This window comes from Drosophila serrata, unplaced genomic scaffold, assembly GCF_035046125.1.
Source record: "Drosophila serrata isolate PLE 108 unplaced genomic scaffold, ASM3504612v1 contig_295, whole genome shotgun sequence".
Taxonomy (NCBI): Eukaryota; Metazoa; Arthropoda; class Insecta; order Diptera; family Drosophilidae; genus Drosophila; species Drosophila serrata.
Window position 1 is genome coordinate 1,106,896 of NW_028257193.1, and position 24,819 is coordinate 1,131,714.

Consider the following 24,819-nt stretch of genomic DNA (forward strand, 5'->3'; position numbering starts at 1 on the left):
AGATGGGGGCCAGGGAAATAAATGTTGAAATAATATGCTTTATTGTATTGCCAGGCGTTGCCATGAATTTTGTTTCGCTTTTATATGGCTATTTATTTTTATTAGGCCGGGAACACAGGCACATGAACAGGTGCTGGTGTGCCAAGACACCAAGCTGCCAAAATGCCATCCCATTCTCATCCTCATCCCTGTGTCCTCACCTCATCGGGCAGCCAAGTCGAGTGTGTTTACAGAGGCGCCAACAAAGGCCATATCCATGGACTCCGCACCGACAGGACTTCGGCCGACTAACATTGGAAATTGCCTGAAACGAGTTGTGGACAAACAACAGATACACAATTGGGTAAACTTGGCCAAAATAAATACGGAAAAACATTTGTACAAATAAAATAAAATGCTAATACCAGCAGCCGCAAATATTGTGCCACAGAGTGCAACAATAATAAATTTTACGCACGCGGAAGGCGGCGAAGCTTTTAGCCAGAAAACAAGTTTTTTTAGGGGACATTTGTATATATATACATATATATGATGCTAGAGATGTACAAATTGCAGGATATATAGGAGAATATATCGGAATATAAATCAAAGAGAAATATGGTTTCTAAGATAAAACTATTAATAATACTATGCAATTTAGATTTAAAGTCCTTACCTGCTTGTCTGGTTAGTACGAATTAAATTATACTTTAAAGCTCCGATAAAATATCGAGGTCCTGGACAAACTATGAACTGTCAGTGTCAACGGACCAAGGATCGGAGACAGGATGACGACAATGGCAAGGATGGTGGCCCAAAAATCGTTGCCGCACGTCTGCACACAGAATGCAGTAAACATAAACTACGAGTGCAGAGGGCGACCGAGCGACCACACCCACAACAACCAGAACTAGAACCAGGACGCCCAAGCACAGTTGGTGCTAATAACTTAGTTTTCTCCTCGGTTTTTCCCATTTTCCATTTTAACCCTGCCCTGGCCTGTTAGCAACGGGGGCCAAGTTCAAAACTTTGTGAACCCAAGTCCGTCGCACTTTTCGTTTCATTTCGCTCCGCTCCGGTCTGCATTTTTCTGTTTATTTGCCTGCACAACCCCCCGGACATCGGTCATGCAGCTCACGTAGCCACGGATATAAACCAAAACCGAAACCAAAAACTAAAACTAAAAACACAACACAACACAACATAACACAGCCCAGCGGAGCAACAAAAAACAAGGCGGCCAAGAAGTTTTCCTCGAAGGATGAAAGGTGGCCGACGGCGATTGCAATTGTGCTATTTAATTAAAACTACATTTCGGGTCCTGCGAGAGCAGACCAGAGCAGAATTCTGGCTAGGATTGGACACTTGATGCGCCGCAGGAGTCGTAAAAATCAGGGAAATGACCCGCTACGAACCTCCTTAATTTTTGGCCTTTTCACATAATTTACTTTTTCAATAATTCACACGCCGCCAACGCGGCAGTACGCGTAAATTGCGGCCAAAACATGGCCAAGAAATTAAAAATACAAACGCGGCCCGGCGAACGAAGGAGAGCGCCGAAAGGATTGCTCTGACAGCTTTACTAATTGGTTTGTTTTACTCGTGACTCTAATTAAAAAATTTACTTTACGACTCCGGCATGCCGCGGAGTAAGGGAGGACGGCACGGCGTAATGACGGTCCGACCGGAGCGTGCAACATTATTTCGGTGGGCCAGGCCAAAACAAACAGACTGGCAAAAAAATTGAAATAAAAATTAAAAATGGAAAAGGAGTAGGAGAAGGAGTAGGAGAAGGTCCGGAGGAGCAGGACGCGAGAAAGACAAGATGCTGCAGTGGCCGGAAGTGGTCGCTAAAGTGTATGAAAAAACCTCAATAATGGCGGCGAAAATTGGCAGCCAGAAGGACCTCATCTCACCCCTATATAACCTCTAGGATCTGGATGCCACCCAACCCTAACCTAATGGCATTGACATCATCTGTTCGGCGGGAACATGTTCATGTTGGTCTTATCGCTGGCCACAAATCTGTGACCACCAGAAGCCGGGCTCGGTGCCAAAATGTGGCACCTAATGCCACACATTTAATTAGGGAGACAGGGAAAATCGAGGAGAAAATCCGGTCATTTCCCGGCTTCGAGCATAATTTTTTTCCATCATTTAGAAGAAGATTATCAGGGCGCGAGGCAAAAGATGCGCAGAAATCTGACAGAGAGAAAAAAGGGATAATTGTGAGTAGAATCGCAGCTTGTATTTTAATTAAACGCTGGCCATGGCAAATAGAGAGTATTACAGAACTTTCCATTTTAAATTTTATATATATAAATAAATATATACAGATAGAAAAGTATTTCGACCTGCCGCATTAAATCGAATTAAATGCAATCAAGGCAGAGACAAGCCGACCGCCCCCACACAATTATCGATGGGGCCTGAGGACTCTGGGCTCAGGACTCACAGGACTCTAAAGAGCTAATTTATAGAAGCTAGGAGGAGCTGTGTTTTTTGTCCGCCCACAAGTTGGATGAAGTTTTTTATTTTATTTTATTTTCTTTTTGGACTGGAGGACAGGGAATAGAGAAAGAAGGGATAATTCTGTTCAACAATTGCAATTTCAAGCTGCGCGTACTCTCGAGAAATCAGGCAAACGTTTCGAGTATTTCGGTTCGATTAGTTTTTTCCGGCCATCCCGTGCTCTTAGGAGGGGTTTAGCAAAGCAGAGAGGTCAGGTGTGGATGCGGATGTCTGACCAGGTGCATTGCCTGTTCTCCGGCTCCTCTATTTTCTACTATTTGCCCATGTCTGAGTCCTGGGCCGGTGCTCGAGTTAGAGTTAATGCCCGTGTCTGCGTCTCTGTTTATCTTTCCTTTTTGGTGCACAAATTGGAAAAGTTCCGCGCGCCGCTCACAAAACAAATCCCACATAGCGAGGAGAGAGAAAAAAACGAAATGCCATTTTCCCCATTTCCCATCTATATTAATTTTCAGCTCGATTCTCTCGCATTCGAACTCCGAAACTGGCTGAAAGCTTCTTTAATTTCGCTTAAATTAGTCGTCAATTTGTCAGAGCAAACAATTTGCGGTGTTGGCGGAGGGAAAAGCGGATGGGAAGGCGGCTTTTTGAATCAAAAATTATGTGTGCGTTGGCGTAAAGTGAGTGCCTGCCTCCCGAGCAGCTTTTCTACGTGTGCTGTTTGGGACATAATGTGCGCCATAATCATCTCAAAGGACACACAGGATTTGCATATTAAATACATTTCCCAGCGCCGGCACATTTCTTTTCTTTTTTGTTTTTTTGGCCCCCCCATGGAGACAATTTCACTTTGTTTCCTTTAAACAGACAGTTTTGTTAAAATCAAGTACAAAGTGGTGGGCGAGGCATGTCACATATGTGAGTCTGTGTGTGCTGCCTCTTGTTGCCGGAGATGTCGTCATCAAAACGACAAATAAACAACCCACATGTGCACGAGTACATTATTTTTTTGTTGTGAGCCATATGAATAAGTGAGGAGGCCGCAGAAGACTGGCTGGATATTAAAATCCGAATTTAGCCGAAATTCATTTACTTATTGACATAATTTAGCCCTGCATACTTCTGGGGCGGCACTCGCTCGGCTGATAAGACACTCAGTGGCACAGAGCGGGAAAAGCGAAACAAGGAAAAATCAAAGCTGGAAGTTGTCACACCCCTGGGACCTGGCAGTGGTATTTTTATTATCGGCCCCAGATAGCAACAGCCAACCGAGAAACCCGAATTGAGATGCTAAGCACTGCGCTGAGATTTTCCTTTTGGAATGTCGCCGAAGACCAAGGATTGGGGATTGAGGATTCAGGACTGAGAACCGCAGGACCCAAAACGGGTGACACTGAGACTTTGGAGGTAGACAAAGGCGGCAGATAAATTACGAGCAGCAACAATGGTGGACCGACCTCCCTCATTTCTTGGCAAGGGAATGAATGACTGCAGGAGGATGAAGTTTCGCCGGCATCGTTCCATTTCCATTTGCCACCCTCCACCGCAAAACCGAGAATCGGTTGCGTGAAAAGAAGTAATGAAGCCACCCCATCACCTACAAATCACCGAACCACCACACCAACAGTGATGCAAGATTCGTTACAAGTAAGGTCTCGAAGGTACAGATGTACAAGATTAATATTAAAAGAATAATATTCACAAACTTAAGGACTGAGTTGGTTATCTATAAATATTATATTTGTTCTAGAACTTAACAAAGATTTATTTTTAAGAGGTGAATATAAAGAGCTATCTTTACTTCAAGTGAAAATTAAGAAGATTTTACAGTACCTACCTCGGTTACAAGCTATAACCAGTTGGTACCTTGCCATCACTGAGCTGTAACCATCTTTCTTTCTGGAAGCAAGGAAGTGTCAGGTGAGATTGCTGCTCCTGCTGCCAAGATGGAGATAACACGCGAATTTGTCGCGCTGGCAGATTTGAAACAGCGACATTGATAAGCCTGGGAACGCGATGGGAGTGAGAGAGCACCAAAGTTGCCATTGTGATATGATGGCAAGAGTCTCGGGATGCCAATCACAATATCGCCAACAAGGCCGCTGGGACAGTGCCGAGCCTGCCGGCAATCGGTTGTGGAAAACTCAAGGCGATAAGTCTACCCAAAGTCAGAGGAGAGGAGCGGAGTCACTCGTTCCCCATGCCAATGGCCTGTTAGCGCTCCTCTGTCTGTGCTTTGCATACTAAAAGCCAACACGTTCTGGCCAAATGAGAAATGGAACGTCAACTGTGTTGTGGGCTTATTGATTTAAGCGCTTTTAATTGCAGACAACATGGGGGGAGGGGTAAGTAAAAAGCGGCAGCCACTCCCCAAAACTAAGCAGACAGTGGAGAGGTCCTGGCTACGTGATCGTGCCGTTTAATATGCAGGCGCATAAATTAGAATATTTAAATTGAGTTCTTTGACATGGCGCGGCCGGGCGGGCGAAATTATAGAAGCTTATGTTTTCAATTAAGCAGTTTTTGCACATCAGGTGCGTTTTATGCCACTCAGACGGTCAAACGGCTGCGTGATAGCGGAAGGCGGCGAAGGACCTAATGACAAGGACAACCGAGCGCGCCATCGTTAAGCTTTTTAATGTACAATTCCTGGCAGGACGACGACACCAGCTGCTGTCAGCGGAGACAATGCGAAGGCAATGAGAAAAGTTGCCAAGCCCCAGAGAATCGAGGAGAAAGAGATATATATATTAAAGCCGGCAATCGTCAAGCGCCGAAATTGAAATGAGAAATCGAGTCCTTTTGCCAAGATGGCGCTCAACATTATCCCCTAGCCAAGGCCAAGCTGTCAAAGAAGCAAATTGAAAATGTATCTCTTAGAAACATATACCACGTCTCTGATAGCTTATCATTCAAGATTTAGATTTCAAATCATATTAAATTTCACAATTTATTTGTGGCTGCGACTTTTTAATTAAACTAGAAAATAAAAGAGGCATTTTCCTCAGTGCAGTGACTCCACCCAGCAGCAGGTGCTGTCGAAGATGCCCGGCAATGTGGCCATAAATGTTTGCAACTCGTTGGAGCAGCCATGGGGGCGGTGTCCTCATCCTGGGTGTGGGCGTACGCTTGGGTGTGGGTGTGGCTGTCACCCCGGCATCATCAAGTGCAAACAATGAGCGCTTCAAGTGGCCGCCGGAGAGGGCAACCTGCGGGGGCAGAGCGAAGAAGGAGAAGGACTTGGGTGCCGGAGTCGAGTCGAGTCGAGAGGCTTGTTTAATGAAAGGACACAGAGTAGCAGGCAAAAGCAAAACATATGAGCAAAGGACTGTTTAATGAATAGCCTCGGGTTAATATTTGCCTTGCCTTCTTTCTAGCTTCGCTTTTTGTTGTCATCTGCCATTTCTGCCCTGTTTGGTGCTGGGCAGAAGGGACAATATTGAAGTTTCTCGATAGGAACTGGGAAAAAAATGCCACCCAAATAGCAAAAAAAAGAAAAAAAAAAGGGAAGAGAATGCCTGTGCCGAAGGTTGACAAACAAAGAAGCTTTTGTTTTCAGCAGAGATGCCGCCGCAGGTGTAAACTTCAAAAGAAGCTCGGGTGGTGGAGGAAGCGGAATACAGGGATGGTAATGAGACAAACGGATCGGGGAGGGCCATCTTAATACGATTTATGTCCATAACGATAGACACATAATGCATAAATCACTTATCCGTAGATCTCCTCGACCCCGGGCAGTCATTTAGTCCAGCCGATGGCTTATCAAATGCCAGCCAAAGTCCATGGCGATTCCATGTCCTTGTTGCCCCTTTTCCCAGGGAAAGGGACCAAGATGTCACCGAGATGAAGTGAAAAGAAAAACAAATATCTGCCGAGGAATAGCAAGTTAATAGCAAAATGCTGTCAAAACACATCCGAGACACACACTCATTGGCAGCATCATTCATCTCTGCATACGGATTGTAAATACGGACGATATGCCAGAAAGCAGAGGAGAGTACCAGCACAGGGGTGCGGGGCAGTCAGACGGATAGATGGATATCCAGGACACGCAGGACAGAAAGGAGACACTTGTTTTTGCCTTATCTAACTGGCAGCTTGTTGATATGCATCTGTTTTTGTTTCGCTTACAAAATAACGAAGAGCAATAACTGAGAGGAGCTGGAATCCTGCATGCTCATTTCCATACGGGCCACAGAAGAAAAAAAAAATAACATAGAACCAAGAAGCAACAGGACACTAACTCTCCCGTCAAATGGAAATTGAATGGATTTTGATTTCATATTTTTGCATTTGGCATATTTTTATACCCTTTTTCAGGGTAATATAATTTCAATCAAAAGCTTGAAACGCAGTGAAGGAACCGTTTCCGACTCTATAAATCATATATATGCTTAATCAGAATCAACAGGGGAATCGATCTAAGTATATCCGGCAGAAATGTAATTTTTTCGACATTTTTGAAAATTTACGAATATTATAAGGGGTTCGTTAAAATTCTCAAAATTTTACAAAAGAAATTTAATTTTTAAAATTTTAAAATATATATATGCACATGTGTTAACCGTGCGAAAACTAGTATAGAAACGCAATCCGAATTGAAATTACTGCCTTTTTGTCTTAGTTATGACATTTGAAAATCCTTGATTTACCCACAAAATTAACATATTGTAATATTTTCACAAATTCGTATATCAAATTTTGTTTTTTAATATTATTATGTTAACACCGAATAGCTTTGCAAATTAATATAAATGCATTTTTGAATATGAATAACTGATGGAAGTTAACTTTCTTTCTTGTAAAATTTGATTTACTTGACATATTCTTTAACGAAAATGGCTTACTTTAAGAAATCTGAAATTTATTTGTTTATTTTAAAGGGCTATATTTTTCATAACTCAGAAAGCTTTAATTTTACTGATTAATTTAAAAATTGTCTCAATTTCTTATTTGTATATTTATAACAATATAAAACCAAATTGGCAATCAAATCACAATTAATTCCTTTTTAGCAGTTGAATAGCAACCAAGGAAATAGAGTTATTTATTAATATAGACCAACACAATGATTATTCTGAATGGTAAATCTATAGTCCTTTTTCTTCGGTCATTTAAAATCTTGCCGAGCTATTAACGAAACTGCAGAGCGACTCAAACGTCCCCGAGGGACCTACGCAATTGCAGGGGAGTCCTTCGCAGGAGAGTCCTTCGCAGGGGAAGTCCTTGGCAGGGTCTTGGTCTTATCCGAGATCGGGCGGCTGCTTTGCATAATCGTCGGCTGTGACATGGCCCTTTAATGTACGACACACGCAGTGGCATTTCGGCCACACCCTTAAATGGCTGGCAGCCTTGTACGCCTCGTACAGTTTTATTAATCGACGCGTGTCACTTATTAGCCGCAGGATTTTTCATATGCCGTACACGCACACGGACGGGAGGAGATCGGGGGGTTGGGGGACGGGTGGCAAGGCTAGCAGGTGGATGGTTGGGTGGGTGAGTCAACCCTTTGGCAGCAAACAAGAGCAGTTTTGCGCTTTGATAAATGAGGTACACACACACATTAAACTGGCCGCAGTTGGCAAAAAAGAACAGCAGCAGCAGCAGCAACAATCACATAGAGGAATCAACGAAAGCGTCTACGACAACAATATATTATAATTTCTCCTTTCTCCAAATTAGATGTGCATGTTTACTACTCATATTTTATCAGATAAGGCCCCGCACTAAAATTACAAGCTTACTGGCACGGTTTAGCCTTCCAGAAATGAAAAATTTTCCAAATGAAAACACTCGTACATAAGCATATTCGTATATTTATATAGGGAAGAGTAAAAACTATGGCAATCTTGTTCGCTCTACTTATCTTGTTAGCAGCACAACGTTTACTTGTCGACAACATACACAACATTTAATTAATTGAATATATTTTTACGAAAAACAAACCTTTTCTGATTCATTCTCGTATTTTGTTTATTTGCAGGTGAGTTCTGGTGTGATGAAAAACAATGGGTAAATATAAATTACACAAAAAGAGCAAAATAAACAATGCCAGTTGCTGTTATTTATTAATGGGGCGTTTATTGTTTAACCCTGTTCTGTTCGGTGAGCAAAATTCTGCATTGAAAAAAGACATATAATATAATGAAATGAAAATGCTATATGCTATATGCACTGTCACATCTGGGGACACGCCCTCACGCGCCCGAACCATTGATTAAAAATGCAATAAATTCAAACAGAGAGAAAGAGAGATACACTGGCATGTCTGGCTGAGATCAGTGCTTGTGACAGGCAATGCATGAAAAATGCAACGCCCCCGAGTTGGAAAACTGCAGGGGACTTGCAAAATGCAAAATGGTTTTCCAACAATTTCCAAGCAAATCGCTGAGAAATATCTCGGCCAACTAATCGCAAATGCAACCAACCCCAGCATGAGCACACAGATTCCAATCCAAATCCACTCAATGCAGCGGCACAAACCCGCACCGAGATTGGCATTTCTAATTCAATTATAATTGCCAGCTCGTCGCCCCACTTCCCGCTCCTGAAAACACCCGGCAAAGCCGCAATATTAAAGTCTTAAAAATACATTAAAGCCGCTGCCTGCCCGCCTGCTGGCTAAAGCGAAAATCAATAAAATTTATTACATGTCACTTTTGCAGGAAGGCATCCTGCGCTCATCCTTTCAGCTTCAGCATGAGTTCTACACTGAGGGAAAATTATTACCCCATGTTTTAATATAAATCTTCAGGGGAAAGGTGTTTAATAAGCGGATTAATTGGCATTTATAGTACTTACAATTCTAATTTAATAGAACTATTGGCTCATTATAATGGCCTTAATAGTTCAAGTTTAGTTCTAACTTTCTTTTTATCATAAGAGTTCTTATAAGTCTTAATCTATTTCTCGTAGAAACTTGATCTATAAAAGCCAAGTTATATTATGCCTTAGAGTATTCTTCAAGTTGTTTTTTTGTGTTGTGCGATGAGTTTTCCCCCAGTGCATCCTACCAAGTTTGTCTATCTGAGCGCGCCACTGCGGTGGCTTGTGTCTGTGTGGTGCTCACATTTGGCACAGTTTTCAATTTCATTTTCCATGCTGAATTAAAAGCAAACTACACTCGAATGCATGCCGCATGTGGGACAGGAGTGGAGTGCAAGGATAGCTTCAGTGCTCCTTCCTGGCTGCCTGCCTGCCTTCATGCCTCCTCCAGCGAGTATCGAGTCAACTAAGCAGCATTCCGTCTGCTGCCGCAGGATTATTCCTTGCTGGCTCTTTACTTTTGGGATTTTTTTTATATATTTTTTTACTTCTTGCCGCTTCTGTTCGCCCCATTTACTGCACCGACTTGCTGACTAACTGCGCCGGCAACGACAATCTCTCTGGCTCTCCACGATGGCTGGCTGACTTCCTTTTGGCCGCCTCCACTCGTGTGCACAGCTTGTTTCCGTTTCCGGCGCAGACAACATTTGCTTGGCCCTCACTTGGCCGCCAATAACTTTCGACTTGGCAAACTCGCAGCTGTTCGACCCAGTTGCACTGACTTTGATTCGGAATTCCCTCCCATCCGATTGCACCCGCTGCTTTTGTGGTTCTAAATTAAAGTAATTAGACGAAGACGACCCTCTTTGCGCTGTCACTTAGGGCGCTCAGACGCTGCCAATACATGGACATATCTCAGAATCCAATGGGGTTCATACATACATAATTGATTGGCAAATATGCAGGCAGTGCCAGGAAAAAAAGAAAAGGAATAACGAAGAGATCGGAGGAGCACAGCAAAAGGCATAGGGCTAGTAGATATTCATGCATACATAAGCAGGGGACTTGACTTTGACTTGCCTTCGTCTGGGCCCTGTCCACTGGACTTGGACATGGCCATTAAATTTGGCTTAAATATGAAATAACTTTGAGCCAGAGACACAGAAGAGACTGCCTGCCTGGCTGGATGTCAGGCTGGCTGGCGAGTGTTTATCTTTAAAATTGTAGCAACCTAAGCGCTCTGCGGGGGTGACAGATTGTCTGGAGCCGGGTCCTGCTGCACTTTCTGCTTGATTTATGCCCAGCAAATGAAACCACAAGCAACAGGGCCAAAGCCCTGGCTTGGCATCTGAAAAACTGTTGCCCAATTTGTCTGGCTGCGTGCGGATGCATTTCCATTTGGCTTTGATGCCCGACTCCAGTGGCAGTCGCCTCCGACCCCCTTTGTGTTGCTGGTATTTAAACAATCTGAATGATGCTCTCGGTCCTTGGCTGCAAATTGAAATTTACTGCCCCTTTTGCTTGACATTGCTAAATGTTTGCTCTGTCCCAGAGCCCTATCTCAGCCTTTGTCATCTGAATGGGGGGAGGAGGAAAAGTCACCTATGCAAGGCCCCAGAGACAGACCCACAACCGACCTCATTAACATTTTGCTAACAAACGCACCACAAATTATCCCGTTTAATTTATTTTCAAACTCTCCGCTCCGCTCGTCCTGTAACTCATGAAAGAATTCAGGAAAACCGTCAACCACTAGGAAAATAAGGGACGGGAAGCAGCAATCACAGTCACAGTCACCGAGGAGGGAAAATGCTGTTAAATAAATGAGCAGAAATAAGCGCAATGCGAAGTAACAGACAAACATTAGTTAGCTGAAAATTGGCCAACAGCAAACACACACACACACGGTAGAGATGGCGGGATTTGGTTTTTCTAAACCACATTCCCGTTGTGATTAAATACACGTAATTATCCGAACGGTGGTAATCGGGCTAATAGTGAAAATTTGGCCAAGCCAAAGCTCTTTAAATGGATGCTGTCGGCTTATCAAGTCGAATCCGATTATATCCCCTTAAATTATGCCAAGTTTTCGGTATCGTGCTTTTGGTGAATATATTTATTATATGACCGGCGAAAGTTATCAAAAGATATCCGAATGTTTATAGGCCGCTATGAGCCCAATTCGTTGGAAAGGGCTCAGTGGCGACGGCGAAGGCCTTTTGTTTGCTCTTCATATTAACAATATTGCTCGGCTGACCCTCATAATAAAATAATAGGATTTGCGAGGCGGCCAAACATTTGCATTTTGGCCTCAAAGAACACACACATACGCAAACAGTTAGCACAAATATGAGGCGGGCCGAAAGACAAAGGTCGTTCGCCAGCATGGCTGCCCTCTCAACCATGACTTGGTTTATGCGGAGGCCATTTTTTCGAAAATAAATATCATGAGTAGCGGTCAGACGGCTGACAGAAATAGCAATTCATAAATGCAGTTTACAAGGGGAGAATGATGGAAGAATATGGTATATCTTTAAGGCATTTAAGCTTACCAAAACGTATATTTCATTAAACACTTTTCAGGAGAATAAGTTACTGGAAACTTTAACTACTTAAAATCTTTGCACGCGGTTGTCTAACTAAACACAATTGTTTAGACTGCTCTTCACAACATGTTTTATTCATTATTAGTACATCCATCTTTTGATAGTCATACTTCATAACATTTTGGTAATAATTTCAACGATTTAAGAATACATTAAATCCTTAGCATATACGTAGTATGTGGGTTTATTTCTGTGTTGGTTGTTCTGGGGTTTTTTTGGCCCAATCTTTTGCCCTTCAGGATATTTGCTGTAAAAGTTTATGCTGCCAGCTGACTGGAAATAAAACTGCAGACAGAATTTCTCTTCGCTTGTAGGGGAACTTCGATTTGATCCCTCTGGCTATAGCCACTCTCACCTTGGAGGAGCCGAGTTAGGGAGTAGAGCCGCTTAGCTAAGCTTCCTGCCTCCGGTAGTCTGAGGCAGTAATTAAAAGCAATTTGTAAGTTAAGCCGGCGCACAATAAGCTGCCGCACACTCACGTTTCGGATTTCCCCAACCAAACCAATTCGCCTGAGGGGGCAGGGTTTAAGCGCATAATAATCAGTGGAGCCCTGCGGCTGTTTAGACTACGAGAAGGATCCACGGGCCGGTCATAACGCAGCATTAAATTTATCAGTTCGTTTAACAGTCAGAAGCGGCAGCTTAAATGCTCAACTTTCGATGGCGGCGACGGCGGCGGAAGCGAGCGAAGTCAATTTTTATTGGGCGCTGCTTGTAAAAAGGAGCAAAATCTGATACACGAAATTGCAGATATCTACAGGAAATAAAACAAAACGATCGTAGGAGCAAAATCAAATTGAAATTTCTCCTCTCGGTGCAGACAAAACGGGCAGGAAGCAAAAGGAAAAGGCGATGGCTGGGAAAATCAAGCCAAAGAGAAATCGAGCGAGCTATAAAACGTCAGCCAGCAGCAGGCAGGAGCGGAGCCAACATTCAACTACCAAAAGCCTGGACAGGAACTGGACATGCGGCGCGGAAATGTCTTCTGCAAAAAGTACGAGTACAAATACTCCGCGACAGCCGAAAAAAAGGCCAACGAGAAATGTGAAAAGTTCAAAGACGGTGGCCGGAGAAAAAATGAAAATTGAATGGCCACGCTCGGTTGGTTTTTTTATCCTGTGGACTGGGGCCACCTCCTGCTCCTCCCTCTCCTCCTCCTGCTGTGCAGCTTCCTTTCCCTTTATGCCGGCGTCGTCCTTTGCTAGGACCCGGACCAGGAAGATGGCCATTATACTTTATGCAAATCTTGCGGCAGCTTTAACAAACCTCCGACCCAGTCTCCTGTGGAGCCGCACAGGAACAGGAATGGGAACGGGAACAGGACGAAGGGAACTGTGGCAGCAGACGGGGCTTTGGTCGCTTGGTTGGCCAAAAGCCGCAGCAGCAACAACTACACGCATTTTAATTTAATTAATTTAAATTCTTAATGTGATACCAAGGACCAACAACGCCACCGCCACCGCCACCGCCACCGCCTCCTCCATTTGCGCCTCTAACTCTGGGGACCGTTCTGGTGCGACTGCAGAGCAACTATGTTGTATATTTAATGCTGTTTTCTTTTTTTCGCTGCCACTGCAATTGCTTAATGTTTCGTAAACAATTTTGAGGCGTTGCAAATTAATGGCCACCACTACAGCCGAAGCCGGTCGGTCACAGGCTTCCGAGCAATTGAAATCGGAGTGGTTCTTGCAAATGGCCTTAAAATTCAAATTAGCTTGCTGCACGAGTGCCATAAGCCATCGTCATTACTCATACGCCATGTGAGAGCGTGGGTTTTCTGCGGAAAATGCCTTCCGCTTTCCTTTCTCCAGCAAGTGTGTGTGTGCTCGTCTGTGTCTGTGTCTGTGTCTGTGTGTAAAATATTAGTGAAAATGCCTGTCAATATATAACCGCAAACATTTCTGTCTATTGAGAAGTTTGATTTACGGCGCAGGATATGGATGGGGAATGGGAACGTTGAAGTGGATGTGGATATGTCCTTCCGGCAGATATATAGGTTCTTTTTCACCTCGCACTTCCCTCGCTTATTAGGCGTACATGTGCGTGAGTTTCTAGGGCAATTCCAAAGTCAGGTCCACACGTTTTCCTCTTTAATATTTTTTATTTTTCCCGGCTCCCTTATCTGCCTTATACGCTTAACACCCGTACATAACATATATATCGCTATATACTGACAGGGGGTGTCTGCAGCTTGGGTTTTCCTTTTTTCAGACTTTTCCCACTTTGCTGGCTCAGCGAACTAAGGGGTTTCTTTCCGTTTCTCCAAGCGCGCGCATTGTTTTTATTATTTAATTTAAAGGGTTTTTGCCAGTGTGCATGAAATATAAATGGCCAAATAAATAACACGAATCCATAATAAGTTTATGGTCTGGGGCACCCCACCCAACCCTTAAGGAGCTCCGTGGATGCTCAGTCATGACAAGGCAATAAAACAATTTACGAGTCTGTGAGCAACCCCTTTTTTCGGTATTTCAAGGCGAGAGTCCTGTGCTCACACGCTTATTACGCATACGCCAAGTGCAGCGTCAACAAGCGTAAATCAAACGTGGCTCAAAACTCGAACTGCTACTGGAAATGCAAATGCAAATTGAGAAAACTGTCAGCACCAGCAGCGGTGGATCTGAGGGGGCTCGGCAGAGCCAGGATCTGAGATCCGGTAAGGACTTGATGCCGGGTGCAAAGTGCAGTGCATGCTAAGTGCAAACGTAAACGAAAATAGCTCGAAAAAATAGCATTTCGCTTGCGGATTTATTTGGCATTTCAAAATTTAATGCGCCGGGCTGCGAGGTGGGAGTGAATGCTTCGCAAATAATGTTATGCAAATGATATGTGCATAAAAGTCAAGCTCGATTCTGACAGCGGCCACGCCCCCCGCATGCAAATGGGCGTGGGGCGGGATGAGAAGTGTGGCAGCTTGGCAGCTTTGGCAGCACATGTGAAACCAGTTAGAAAGATGAATAGATTGACTATCGACAAGCGCGAAAGCTTGACGAGTTCACGCCCACTGTTGCAGCAGAAGCGACGGTAAGGCGGGAAAGCGAGAAAATGGGAAAGCGGAAGTGAGCTGGGGAAGAGCACAAAAAAAAAAAAGGAAAAAAGGTGGCAGGAGCTGACAACATTTGCATATTTCGGGTGTCAAATGGCAGGACTCCTCTGCTCCGTTCTGCTCAGCTCTCCACCTGACTGATGGAAACCGATGGGCTCCGATGGTGGGTTTGAGTTTGAGTTTCGGGTAAATGGCATTCGCTGCTTGAATGACATTTCACTCGTACGCTTTTTGTCATTTTTTCTGCGAAATTGCTGGGAAATTGCTGTGCCGACGTTGCACAGGTCCGTCGCACGTTTCTCCACGCCTCTGTCGTTGACGTGCACTTTTCCTTTTCCCTGCTCCCTGCTCCCTGCTCCCCTTCTTTTGGGTGGGAAAGAGGATTTTGATAAATGCACTTACGACTCCCAAGTCAGCCAAGTCACTGGGGCTTACCAGATGCCATTCAGGTGGGCTTTCCTAGTGAAGCCAGAGGTTGCAGCAGCATCCATCCTAATGGGCTGGAGCTGGGGCTGCTACCTGAGGTGGGGCTGGGAAATTGCAGGCAATAAAAATGAATTGGCCGCAGCTAGTTGCGCTTAAAAATAAAAAAAAGTAAAAAGAAAAAAGAAAAGAAAGAAACACACAAATACTGCAGCATGGCCGCGGGCTAAAAGTCGACACCGTAAATAATTTGCATGCATTAAATATGCAACAAGGGAGAATAACAGAAAATGCAATATGCTGAGAGTATGTGGGATGCGGGAGGGAAGGGGGTGGGATGTGGGTGGCTGGAAAATCCCTGGCAGGTGTGGCAACATGTCCCGCGGCTCTCCGCTCCATATGCATGGAAATCTCAGCCAAGGAGCTGCCGAACGGCGAAAATGCGCAGCGAAAACAGAAACACAAAGGTGTAATGAACATTTTCTTCCCACCTCTCCTCTCTCTCTCTCTCTCTCTACCGGTTAACTAAAATATTTGTTCCTCACCTTCGCTTTTCGGTTAGTTTTTCTTGGTTTTCCTCCTTACGTCGCCGGCATGCATATTTTAAAATGCATTGAAATGCAGATAGCGCGCCAGGTGAGGTGTGGCAGGAGGGGGAGGGTGGGTGGTAAGCACTAAACAAATGGCAAAACAAGCAAAGATGCTGATCATATACAAACACACCAACACCCCTGCAAAAGCACACACACACACACACATGCACTTACGACACGTGGCAAAAGTTTTAATGAAACAAAGTGTGGCTGCCGTGTTGCAGGTATTGCCGCTGCTCTGATGTTGCTCTTGCAACTATTGCCCTTTTTCCAGGGTCGGAATCAGGCAATTTCCTGCAGGGTTATTTTTATTTATTTAAAAAAACAAATACACCTTGAGGTGTATAGTAATTTTGATTAAAATTCATGGCATATGTCTCATATTCTTTTTATATTTAGTTGTACTTAAATTGCCAAAAATCAATTCTTGTCTTGAATGTCTTCAGTTTCAGAGTTATTTCAGACTATATTAGCTTCAAGTTCGGGAATCTTATACTGCATGGTTTCGGTGGTTAAAGGTTAAAGAGCTATTTTTGTGACAGTCTCAATATAGCCACGAAATAGAAAGAAACCCCACCTGATACCGCCTCTGGCTGATGTCGTTGCTATTGCTGCTACTCTTCCCGTAACCCGAGAATTCCTGCCAGCAGCATCAGAAGTGGCAGTGGCAGTGGCAGGAGTACCGTGGGAAAAATGTTCTGGCGTGTAAACTGAACCGCAGAGCCGAAAGCAGAGCAAAAGATAGAAGCGGCGACCACGCACCGGAAATGAGAAAACGCTGCTGCATGTGCGGGCTTCCCTGTCCGCCGAAAATAATGCAACAAATTTAGTGCGCTGCCTGGGAAAATGTCTGAAATGGAAATGGAAATGGAAATGGAGAGCATGCATACATATATCAGTCGCCGGTGACAGCGGCGTTTCCAGCTGCTTCTCTCATTGCCGACCGCAATGTCGCTTTCGCAAAACAATCGCAATGCGAATTGCAGCGGCCGCAGAACGCAAATGAGCAGCAGAGAGATGTGTTGCAGCTCCAGCTGATTTTGGAAAAAGAGTCCGCAGTGCCTCGCATCGATACTACAAAAGCCGTGTGGCAAGCTATTCAGATTGCAGCCGGCTCGCGGCCACAGAAACTGAACAGAATCTGAGCTGAGCTCGATGGATCCGAGGCCTTTAGGCCAAGGTATGCCAATGCTCTGGCATCGCTTACAAAGCAGTTGCAAATGCCACAGTCTCCGCTGCCTCGCGAGGCTCAACCACTACTACCTTGTCAGGTGGCAGCTGCATTCCAAAAGCAGTCAGAAAGCCGAGATATGTGCCCCATACAGCAAAAGCAAATTTGTTCATGTTTTTGTTTATAACTTTAAAGGTAAAGCGTCTAGTTGAGTTAGGAATGGTAGGGGAAGGGCCATCTTAAGAGCAACCTGTAAGAAATTTATAAAACTTACTCCAGCAACTGGTTTGAAAGAAATACAAATCTCAACAAAAACCATATTCAGTTTAAGAAACTATCGAGTACCTGTTTATATTATAAACTAGCTCAAAAATATCTTGCGTTTTTTGTGGTGCACTTGATGATAGCCTCACTCCATATACATATATGCAACCATGTTGATGGGAACCATTCTGTATTCCCTCCTCTGTTTGCCGCTAAAAACCCTTGCCGCGTTAAGAGTGTGTTTGTGCAGGAGATAAATTATTTAAGCAACAAACTGCGCTTTTCACAACGCTTTTCCAGCAAACAAGCGGGGTATATCTGTGAGGGAAAATCAATCAGAACAGAAAGCACTGCAAATAGATATACCAAGAAAACAATGGGTATCGACTAGGCGAGCTGACTAAACTATCCCTCAACCAAATCGAGTTTATTGTGCGGTGAGCAGACTCACTCGCATTCACCGAACGGCGACAGCAGCTGCAGTGTGTTGTATGCATTTTTGATGTAAGTGCTCTGCGTGCGAGTGCGCACTGTACGGCGGACTTATACTCATGTGACACACTTTCGCGGCAGCGAGGACAAAACAAAACCGAATGGCGCTCATTTTTCAACGCGGACGGGGAGAAAGTGTTCGGTGCGGAAGTGGCGAAAGTTGTGCGTTACGTGCTGAGCACGCTACTGTGCAGCTATGTTACGTGGCAAATGTGCGGTGTAAATTGTGTATAAAGGACTCTTAAAGTCGAGCAGGACTTTAAACAGTCAGACAGCCAGATATACATGTATCGATCTTATTCTGAAGAGCTCAAAGTCTCAAAGTACTTAAATTAATTTATTCAAAGCCCACTTCAAATAAGAAGTATTCCTCTCCATTTAAGTTTAGTATTTGAGCTGGAAATGCATTTCTCTCTGTGCATATTCGAGAGACAACAAGTTGAGCTTGTCGTTCCATAGTGGCTCTTTGCCTCTCTCCAGTTTTAATGCAATTTTGTGCATAGTTGGAAACCACTTTAAAATAGTTTAATGCGCCTATGAATACCGCCCATCCTTTGGTGCCCCATTCTATCCATCCATGTCCTCGGAAGAGGCTTACGCACACCCAACAAAAACCCACACAAATCACCTTCCTCCTCGTCGACTCGGTGCGAAGTGGTTTGCATGTTTAATGCATTTCATGCATGCAATTTAAGGCCAACTGCATTTTTGGTCATTTGAAAAATATGTGCAGGAGCCTCGACATGTGCCACTTGGGTCCTTTTGGCCCGAATGACCGGCAGCAAAAAAAGGAGGCGACCACGTCTACGATTACGACTACGACTTGCCTGTCCTGGCCGAGAGTTTTGCATGAAATTCATATGCAAACTCTAATTTCGGAAGGCGCTTCAAAGGGACCAAGTGCATATCGCGTCGCCTGCAAGGCTCAGACATATTTATGCATGCCGAGATATTAACGCAGAGGCCAGCTCGTATTTCGACAGGCAGTCGAGCAACACGAGAGTGTCCTGGGCATAAAGGAGATTTAAGGCTCTCCTCCTGTCTAAATCTTTTTGTACACCGACACTTGCAAAGTGTCAGGGTATATTGTTCTCCCCCGAATAGGTGACTTATTAGGCATACAAAATAAAGATAAAGAAAGTCCTTCCCAAGAAAGGAAGCTAGCTTCGTCCGATTGTTCCTATGACAGCTTTATCTATATACATATATATAGTCCACCGATTCGCCATGCTCCGAATCATATCTTAGTAAAATTATATAGAACAATAACTCCATAGTTTCATAGCTTGCTTTTAAATTCGTTCCAAAACAAGTCTCTCATATACAGTGATATGATTCCCAACTGGTTCTAACATCCCCGGAACGAAGTGACTGCTGCCGGCCAAGTCTCAGATATGTGTTGTGTTACATAAGTTGCAAGTCATTGTTTATTAGTGTTCAAAGTTATTAACTGATTAAACATATCATATCATATGATACTTACTGTTCATAGATACTTAGTGATCATAGATACTTACTGGTTATACTTAAATACTGATCATAGTTACTCACTGGTCATAGATACTTACTGTTCGGAGTTACGTACAGCTCATAGTTAATTACTCGACATAGTTAATTACTGATAATAGTTTTATAAATCGTCCGATTGTTCCTATGGTAGCTATATATATGTGTATATATAGTCCACCGACTCGCCATTCTTCGACTCATATACTAGTAAAATTATATAAAAGAATAACTCCATAGTTTCATTGCTTGCTCTTAAATTTGTTTCAAAACAAGTCTCGCACATCTGTGGATATGATTCCCAACTGGTTCTAACATCCCCGGAACGAAGTGACTGCTGCCGGCCAAGTCTCAGAAATGTGTTGTGTTACAAAAGTTGCAAGTCATTGTTTATTAGTGTTCAAATTAGTAACTGGTCATAAATACATACTGGTCATAGATACATACTAGTCATAGTTACTTACTTGTCATACTCACTTATTGACCTTAGTTACTTACTGGTCATAGATACTTACTGGTCATAGTTACTTAATGATAATGGTTACTCACTGTTCAGAGTTACTTACTGGTCATAGGTAATTACTGACCAAAGTTCTATAAATCGTCCGATTGTTCCTATGGCAGCTATATGTATGTATATATTATAGTTCACCGATTCGCCATGCTCCGAATCATATACTAGTAAAACTATATAGAACAATAACTCCATAGATTCATAGCTTGCTCTTAAATTTGTTTCAAAAAATGTCTCGCACATCTGTGGACATGATTCCCAACTGGTTCTAACATCCCCGGAACGAAGTGACTGCTGCCGGCCAAGTCTCAGAAATGTGTTGTGTTACAAAAGTTGCAAGTCATTGTTTATTAGTGTTCAAAGTTAGTAGCTGGTCATACATACTTACTGGTTATAGATTCTTAGTAGTCATAGTTACTTACTGGTTCATAGTTACTACTTGATCATAGTTACTTACTGGTCATAGATACTTACTGTTCATGAGTTACTTAATGATAATGGTTACTCACTGTTCAGAGTTAATTACTGGTCATAGGTAATTACTGACCATAGTTCTCATAAATCGTCCGATTGTTCCTATGGTAGCTATAATATATGTATATATATAGTTCACCGATTCGCCATGCTCCGAATCATATACTAGTAAAACTATATAGAACAATAACTCCATAGTTTCATAGCTAACTCTTAAATTTGTTTCAAAAAAAGTCTCGCACATCTGTGGATATGATTCCCAACTGGTTCTAACATCCCCGGAACGAAGTGACTGCTGCCGGCCAAGCCTCTAAAATGTGTTGTGTTACAAAAGTTGCAAGTCATTGTTTATTAGTGTTCAAAGTTAGTAACTGATCATATGTACTATGATCATATGTACTTACTGCTCATAGATACTTACTGTTCACATTTACTTACTGATCTTAGTTACTTACTGGTCATAGATACTTACCGATCATATCTATTTACTGGTGCTACTGATACTTATTGTTCAGAGTTACTCACTGCTAAATTAACTCATTCTTAATTACTGATCATAGTTACTTACTGAAAATAGTTACTTATTGTTTATTGATTTGTATACCTAGAATGCACATTTTAAAGATTTTGTTATAGGTATACGAATGCTTCAATCCTAAAAAAAGCCAACCCAGAAAAGATTTTCAAATTGATATAGATAAATTTTTGTTTTAGTTATAATACATTGAATGCTCGAACATATCCTTTAGGTATTTGCAAGTGGATAAACCCTTCAACTTCTTGAAGTTAATTTCCTTTCTTGTGTTTAATTGACATCTCTGAAAACTAATATGGCTAGTGTCTGTGTAGAAGGCAGAAATACTAATTGAAAACCGCCTTGAGGTACCACATTTATCCACAGTTGTGGCCCAGTTAAAAGTTACTTTCTTTTATTACGTCTGTAAGTTTGGGGCTGGCGATGTGCCGTGCGTCTTAAAGTTCATTTGGCTGCAAAATTTTTGCAATTTCACACAAGCGTGCGCTTTTGTCTCGAGACAATATAAAATCTGAGGGTCGACAAATTCGCCCGGGCCATGGTCCAGGTCCAGGTCCAGCATTAAAGCCTGACCAATTCCCACCCGCTTCCTTTTGTTTCCGCCTCCGCCTTCGACTGCGACCAGCCCGCACCATGAAATGATGATCTGCGAAAATGTCCTTTTATGTCCGTTGGGCGCTAAGGACCTGTAAAAGTGTCTCTTAAGAAACGGGGGGCGGCTAAAAGCAAAGACTCCCGCCAGGTGGGTCAATGGGGAGGAGTATCCGTGTCCGTGTCCATAGCCATGTCCGTGTCCGGGAGTCTCGTAAAAGATAAAAGGAGGAGAGGAGCCCACAGAAAACGGAAAAGTGCAGTCGGCAGAGAGCTGAGGCAACTTTTGGCCTGTTTGCTGATGTTGCCGTTTTTTTTTTTCTTTTTTTGGCTCCTTGGGGCGTCCTTTGGCCAGAGGAGACGCCTTGCTCCTCGGCTGCATTTCCTTGGCAGTTGTTGTAATCAAATTTGTTACGCTGCGTTGGTGTCCTGTTGCCGCCCCGCAGGACCTGCTCTTGAACTGCATTTAGCTCTAGCTCTCTGCCCGGGCATTTGTTACACCTCGCTGCGCTCATTTGTCGCCGATAGCCGGGCAAGGCAGCGTGCCTGGATCAGACTGCCATGGACCTGTACCCCGGTCGCCATAGAAAGGACCTTCGGTGGATGGCGGGTGACAGCAAATTTCACGCCGGCCATGTTTGGTGCGGGCGAAACGATGCCCCCGAGGCCGAGCGAGTGCGTTAACACACACTCTGGCCGGGACGGGGTCACACACACACACACACACACACACCGTGAAGCAGCAGCCGGGACGAGTGACTTCTATCCGACCATGGCCATGTCCTGTGGCCGTTCGGGAGCATGAGCAGCAGCGCATCGCTGTACGCGTTTATTGGCATCCTGGGAGTCCTGGGAGGGTCTCAACGCAAACGGTAAGGACGCGCTGCTACATTTTTATGCTAATTGAAAGCCATTCAGTTGGAAACAAATTACCATCGATGGGTGAGCTCTCTAAGCAGGAGTGCACACTGGATACCGATATGAATATTATAATATCTTAAAAATTGACCTTCTCGAATAAGCAACAATGCTAGAGATATTTCTGTGATAGCCCAATTTTATGTTTAAATTATTATTTTGCTTTAATATCGTTAAAGCTTTGAATGGATCTGCCACACGCCAGAAACTGATATGTATTTGTTCCTGTTAACAAGCTCAAACTAATCATTTTTCCACCTTTCCCGCTTTGTTTCATTTACAGGTGGCAACAGCCGTTCGATGAGCAACGTTCAGCAATCGCAACAGGCCGCCCCCTCATCGTTGATCGCCCCCCAGCCACGTTTCCTGTCCCGCGGACACACCTATCGCGCCGTCGTCGGGGACACACTCGTCCTGCCCTGCCAGGTGGAGAATCTAGGTGAGTTCGATGTTGGGGGTATAATTAATCCGGCGTTATTGGTGCTTCGATGTGAAAATGCGATCATAAAAATACACGCGCTGGCCGAACAATAATAATAATATTTTCGATGAGAGACGGCGGCTCAAATTATGCAAAATATATGCAAATGTGTTTAGGCAAAATGTCACTTCACATAAATTTAATATTCGAGTGCGACAACAGCAACAACAAACGGCAATGGCGACAACATTTGGCCAACCAACAGCTGTCAGCAGATTGTCGTTTTGGCCCTGGCCAGCATAAACCATACGCATCGACACATTTTTCCCTTCGCATTTATAAATCGGCTGGGCAAATATGCAACCTCACACATATTGGTAGCAAATAAATTTGGCTGATTAACGTCGGCAGCCGCTTGTCACGGCCAAATGGAGTTTAGTGTCCGGATCCTATTCCCGGCGCTCGGTTCTCCGTACTCGATTCGCCACCAGTTTATAGATTTCGACTTTCGATCCGGTCTGGCAATCAAATGGCAAACTAAATGCAATCCATGCGTGAATGCAGCTCGGCTGGACTGCAAATAAAATGACATTTGATTGCCCATGGATGCATGAACGGTTGCTGTTTGAGATGGGATTTAGATTCGCATTAAAATATGCAGCAGAAATGGCATAAATGTCTTGCATCCACTTCAATTAGCTCTGCGTTTGAAGTAGATACGAAAAATATCAAACAATGTCATGGAATTTGATTGCCTAGCATGTGCATATTTTAATTAAAAAGAATTCCACTCTAGCAGTTCACTGAAAGTCGTTGAACTTCAGGTTAAAGGACACTTTGAGGCAAGCACTTAGCAGCCTCGGTAAAATCGTGTTTGCCGGCCAACTAAGTTCATTATTTCGCTAAGTGCCGCCAGAACTTCCATCAATATCCTGGGTGGAGCTAGCTGGTAGCAGGTCGTGGACGTGTCCTGTGGCAGCAGGAAGAAACATCGCGGATAATGTGGAGCAGAACAGGACAGGGGGGAAAATCGAATTTTAATCAATTAAAGGCCAGCTGAATATTTACCCGGACTAAACAATTTCAACTAATATTGACCGAGCTGATGGCTTTCCCGAGCGCGACGCGTCATTATCGCTGCGACTGCTTTAATTTTGACCCAGTTGAGCGGGGCACAAGGAGAAAAGTTTAAATTGCAACTGCTGTTGACAAGCCAATAAATAAAATGCAATTAACCGTTCGCAGCAAATGAAAATAAATTGCACATTGATGGCAACGACGACAGTCTGCGCAGAATGCACGAAATCGCCTGGATTGACATCAGTCAAAGTTTTCCCCGCTTTCCGGGGCAGGGGAAAGCCAATGCAGCTCAAATGGATGCTACACGATACAAAAATTATTAAATTCTTTTTTATTTTTTTATTAAAACAATCGAATATAAACAAGGACCCTAAGGGTACATATATACATTGAAACAAGGTCACAAAATGGGAGTAATATTTATAACAAGGGGATAGATTTGATTGGGATTTTGTATTCTTTTCTTCACTCAATTTAGTTAAATATATGAAAGTTAAAGACTTAATATTATATTCTCTTTTACTTATTTATAGTATAGTTTAGATGTGAATGTAACTTCTTTTTTATCAGTGCCCCGTGTGTGTTTCCATTTGTGTATGTTTGGTTTAAATGGAATTCCTTTTTTCGGAAAATATTTTCATTTAATTCGATTCACTTGCCGACACATTAAAGTGCAATGATTTCCCATTAACGCCTGATGTTTCGACTTTTTCTGAGGCTGACTCAGCCACAGCTCAACACGGATTTTCAATCTGCGCCTTAAGCTCGGATTTAAAGTTCTTTTGAGATGTATAATTCCCTTTACTTCTGTGCTATTTCAAATAGTTTCATCTTTGTGGCAATTAAATTCAAAGTACTCTTAAAGTTTTGTGTGCTAAATAATCAAACAGAGGAGTAGGAAGTGATTTACAAGGCTTCCGCGACATTCTCCCCGATGCACTTTCCACTCGCTGCCCCTCTGTCTGGGGGTGG

At 43.4% G+C, this 24,819-nt stretch overlaps 1 protein-coding gene across 1 annotated transcript in view; it reads left to right on the forward strand.

The window, feature by feature from the left end:
- klg (klingon) overlaps positions 1-24,819 on the forward strand; it is a 65,399-nt gene that overhangs the window by 29,992 nt on the left and 10,588 nt on the right. Inside the window, exon 3 of the mRNA XM_020944043.2 lies at positions 22,630-22,785. Coding sequence (XP_020799702.2) covers positions 22,630-22,785 — 156 coding nt within the window. The remainder of the gene's footprint in view (positions 1-22,629; positions 22,786-24,819) is intronic.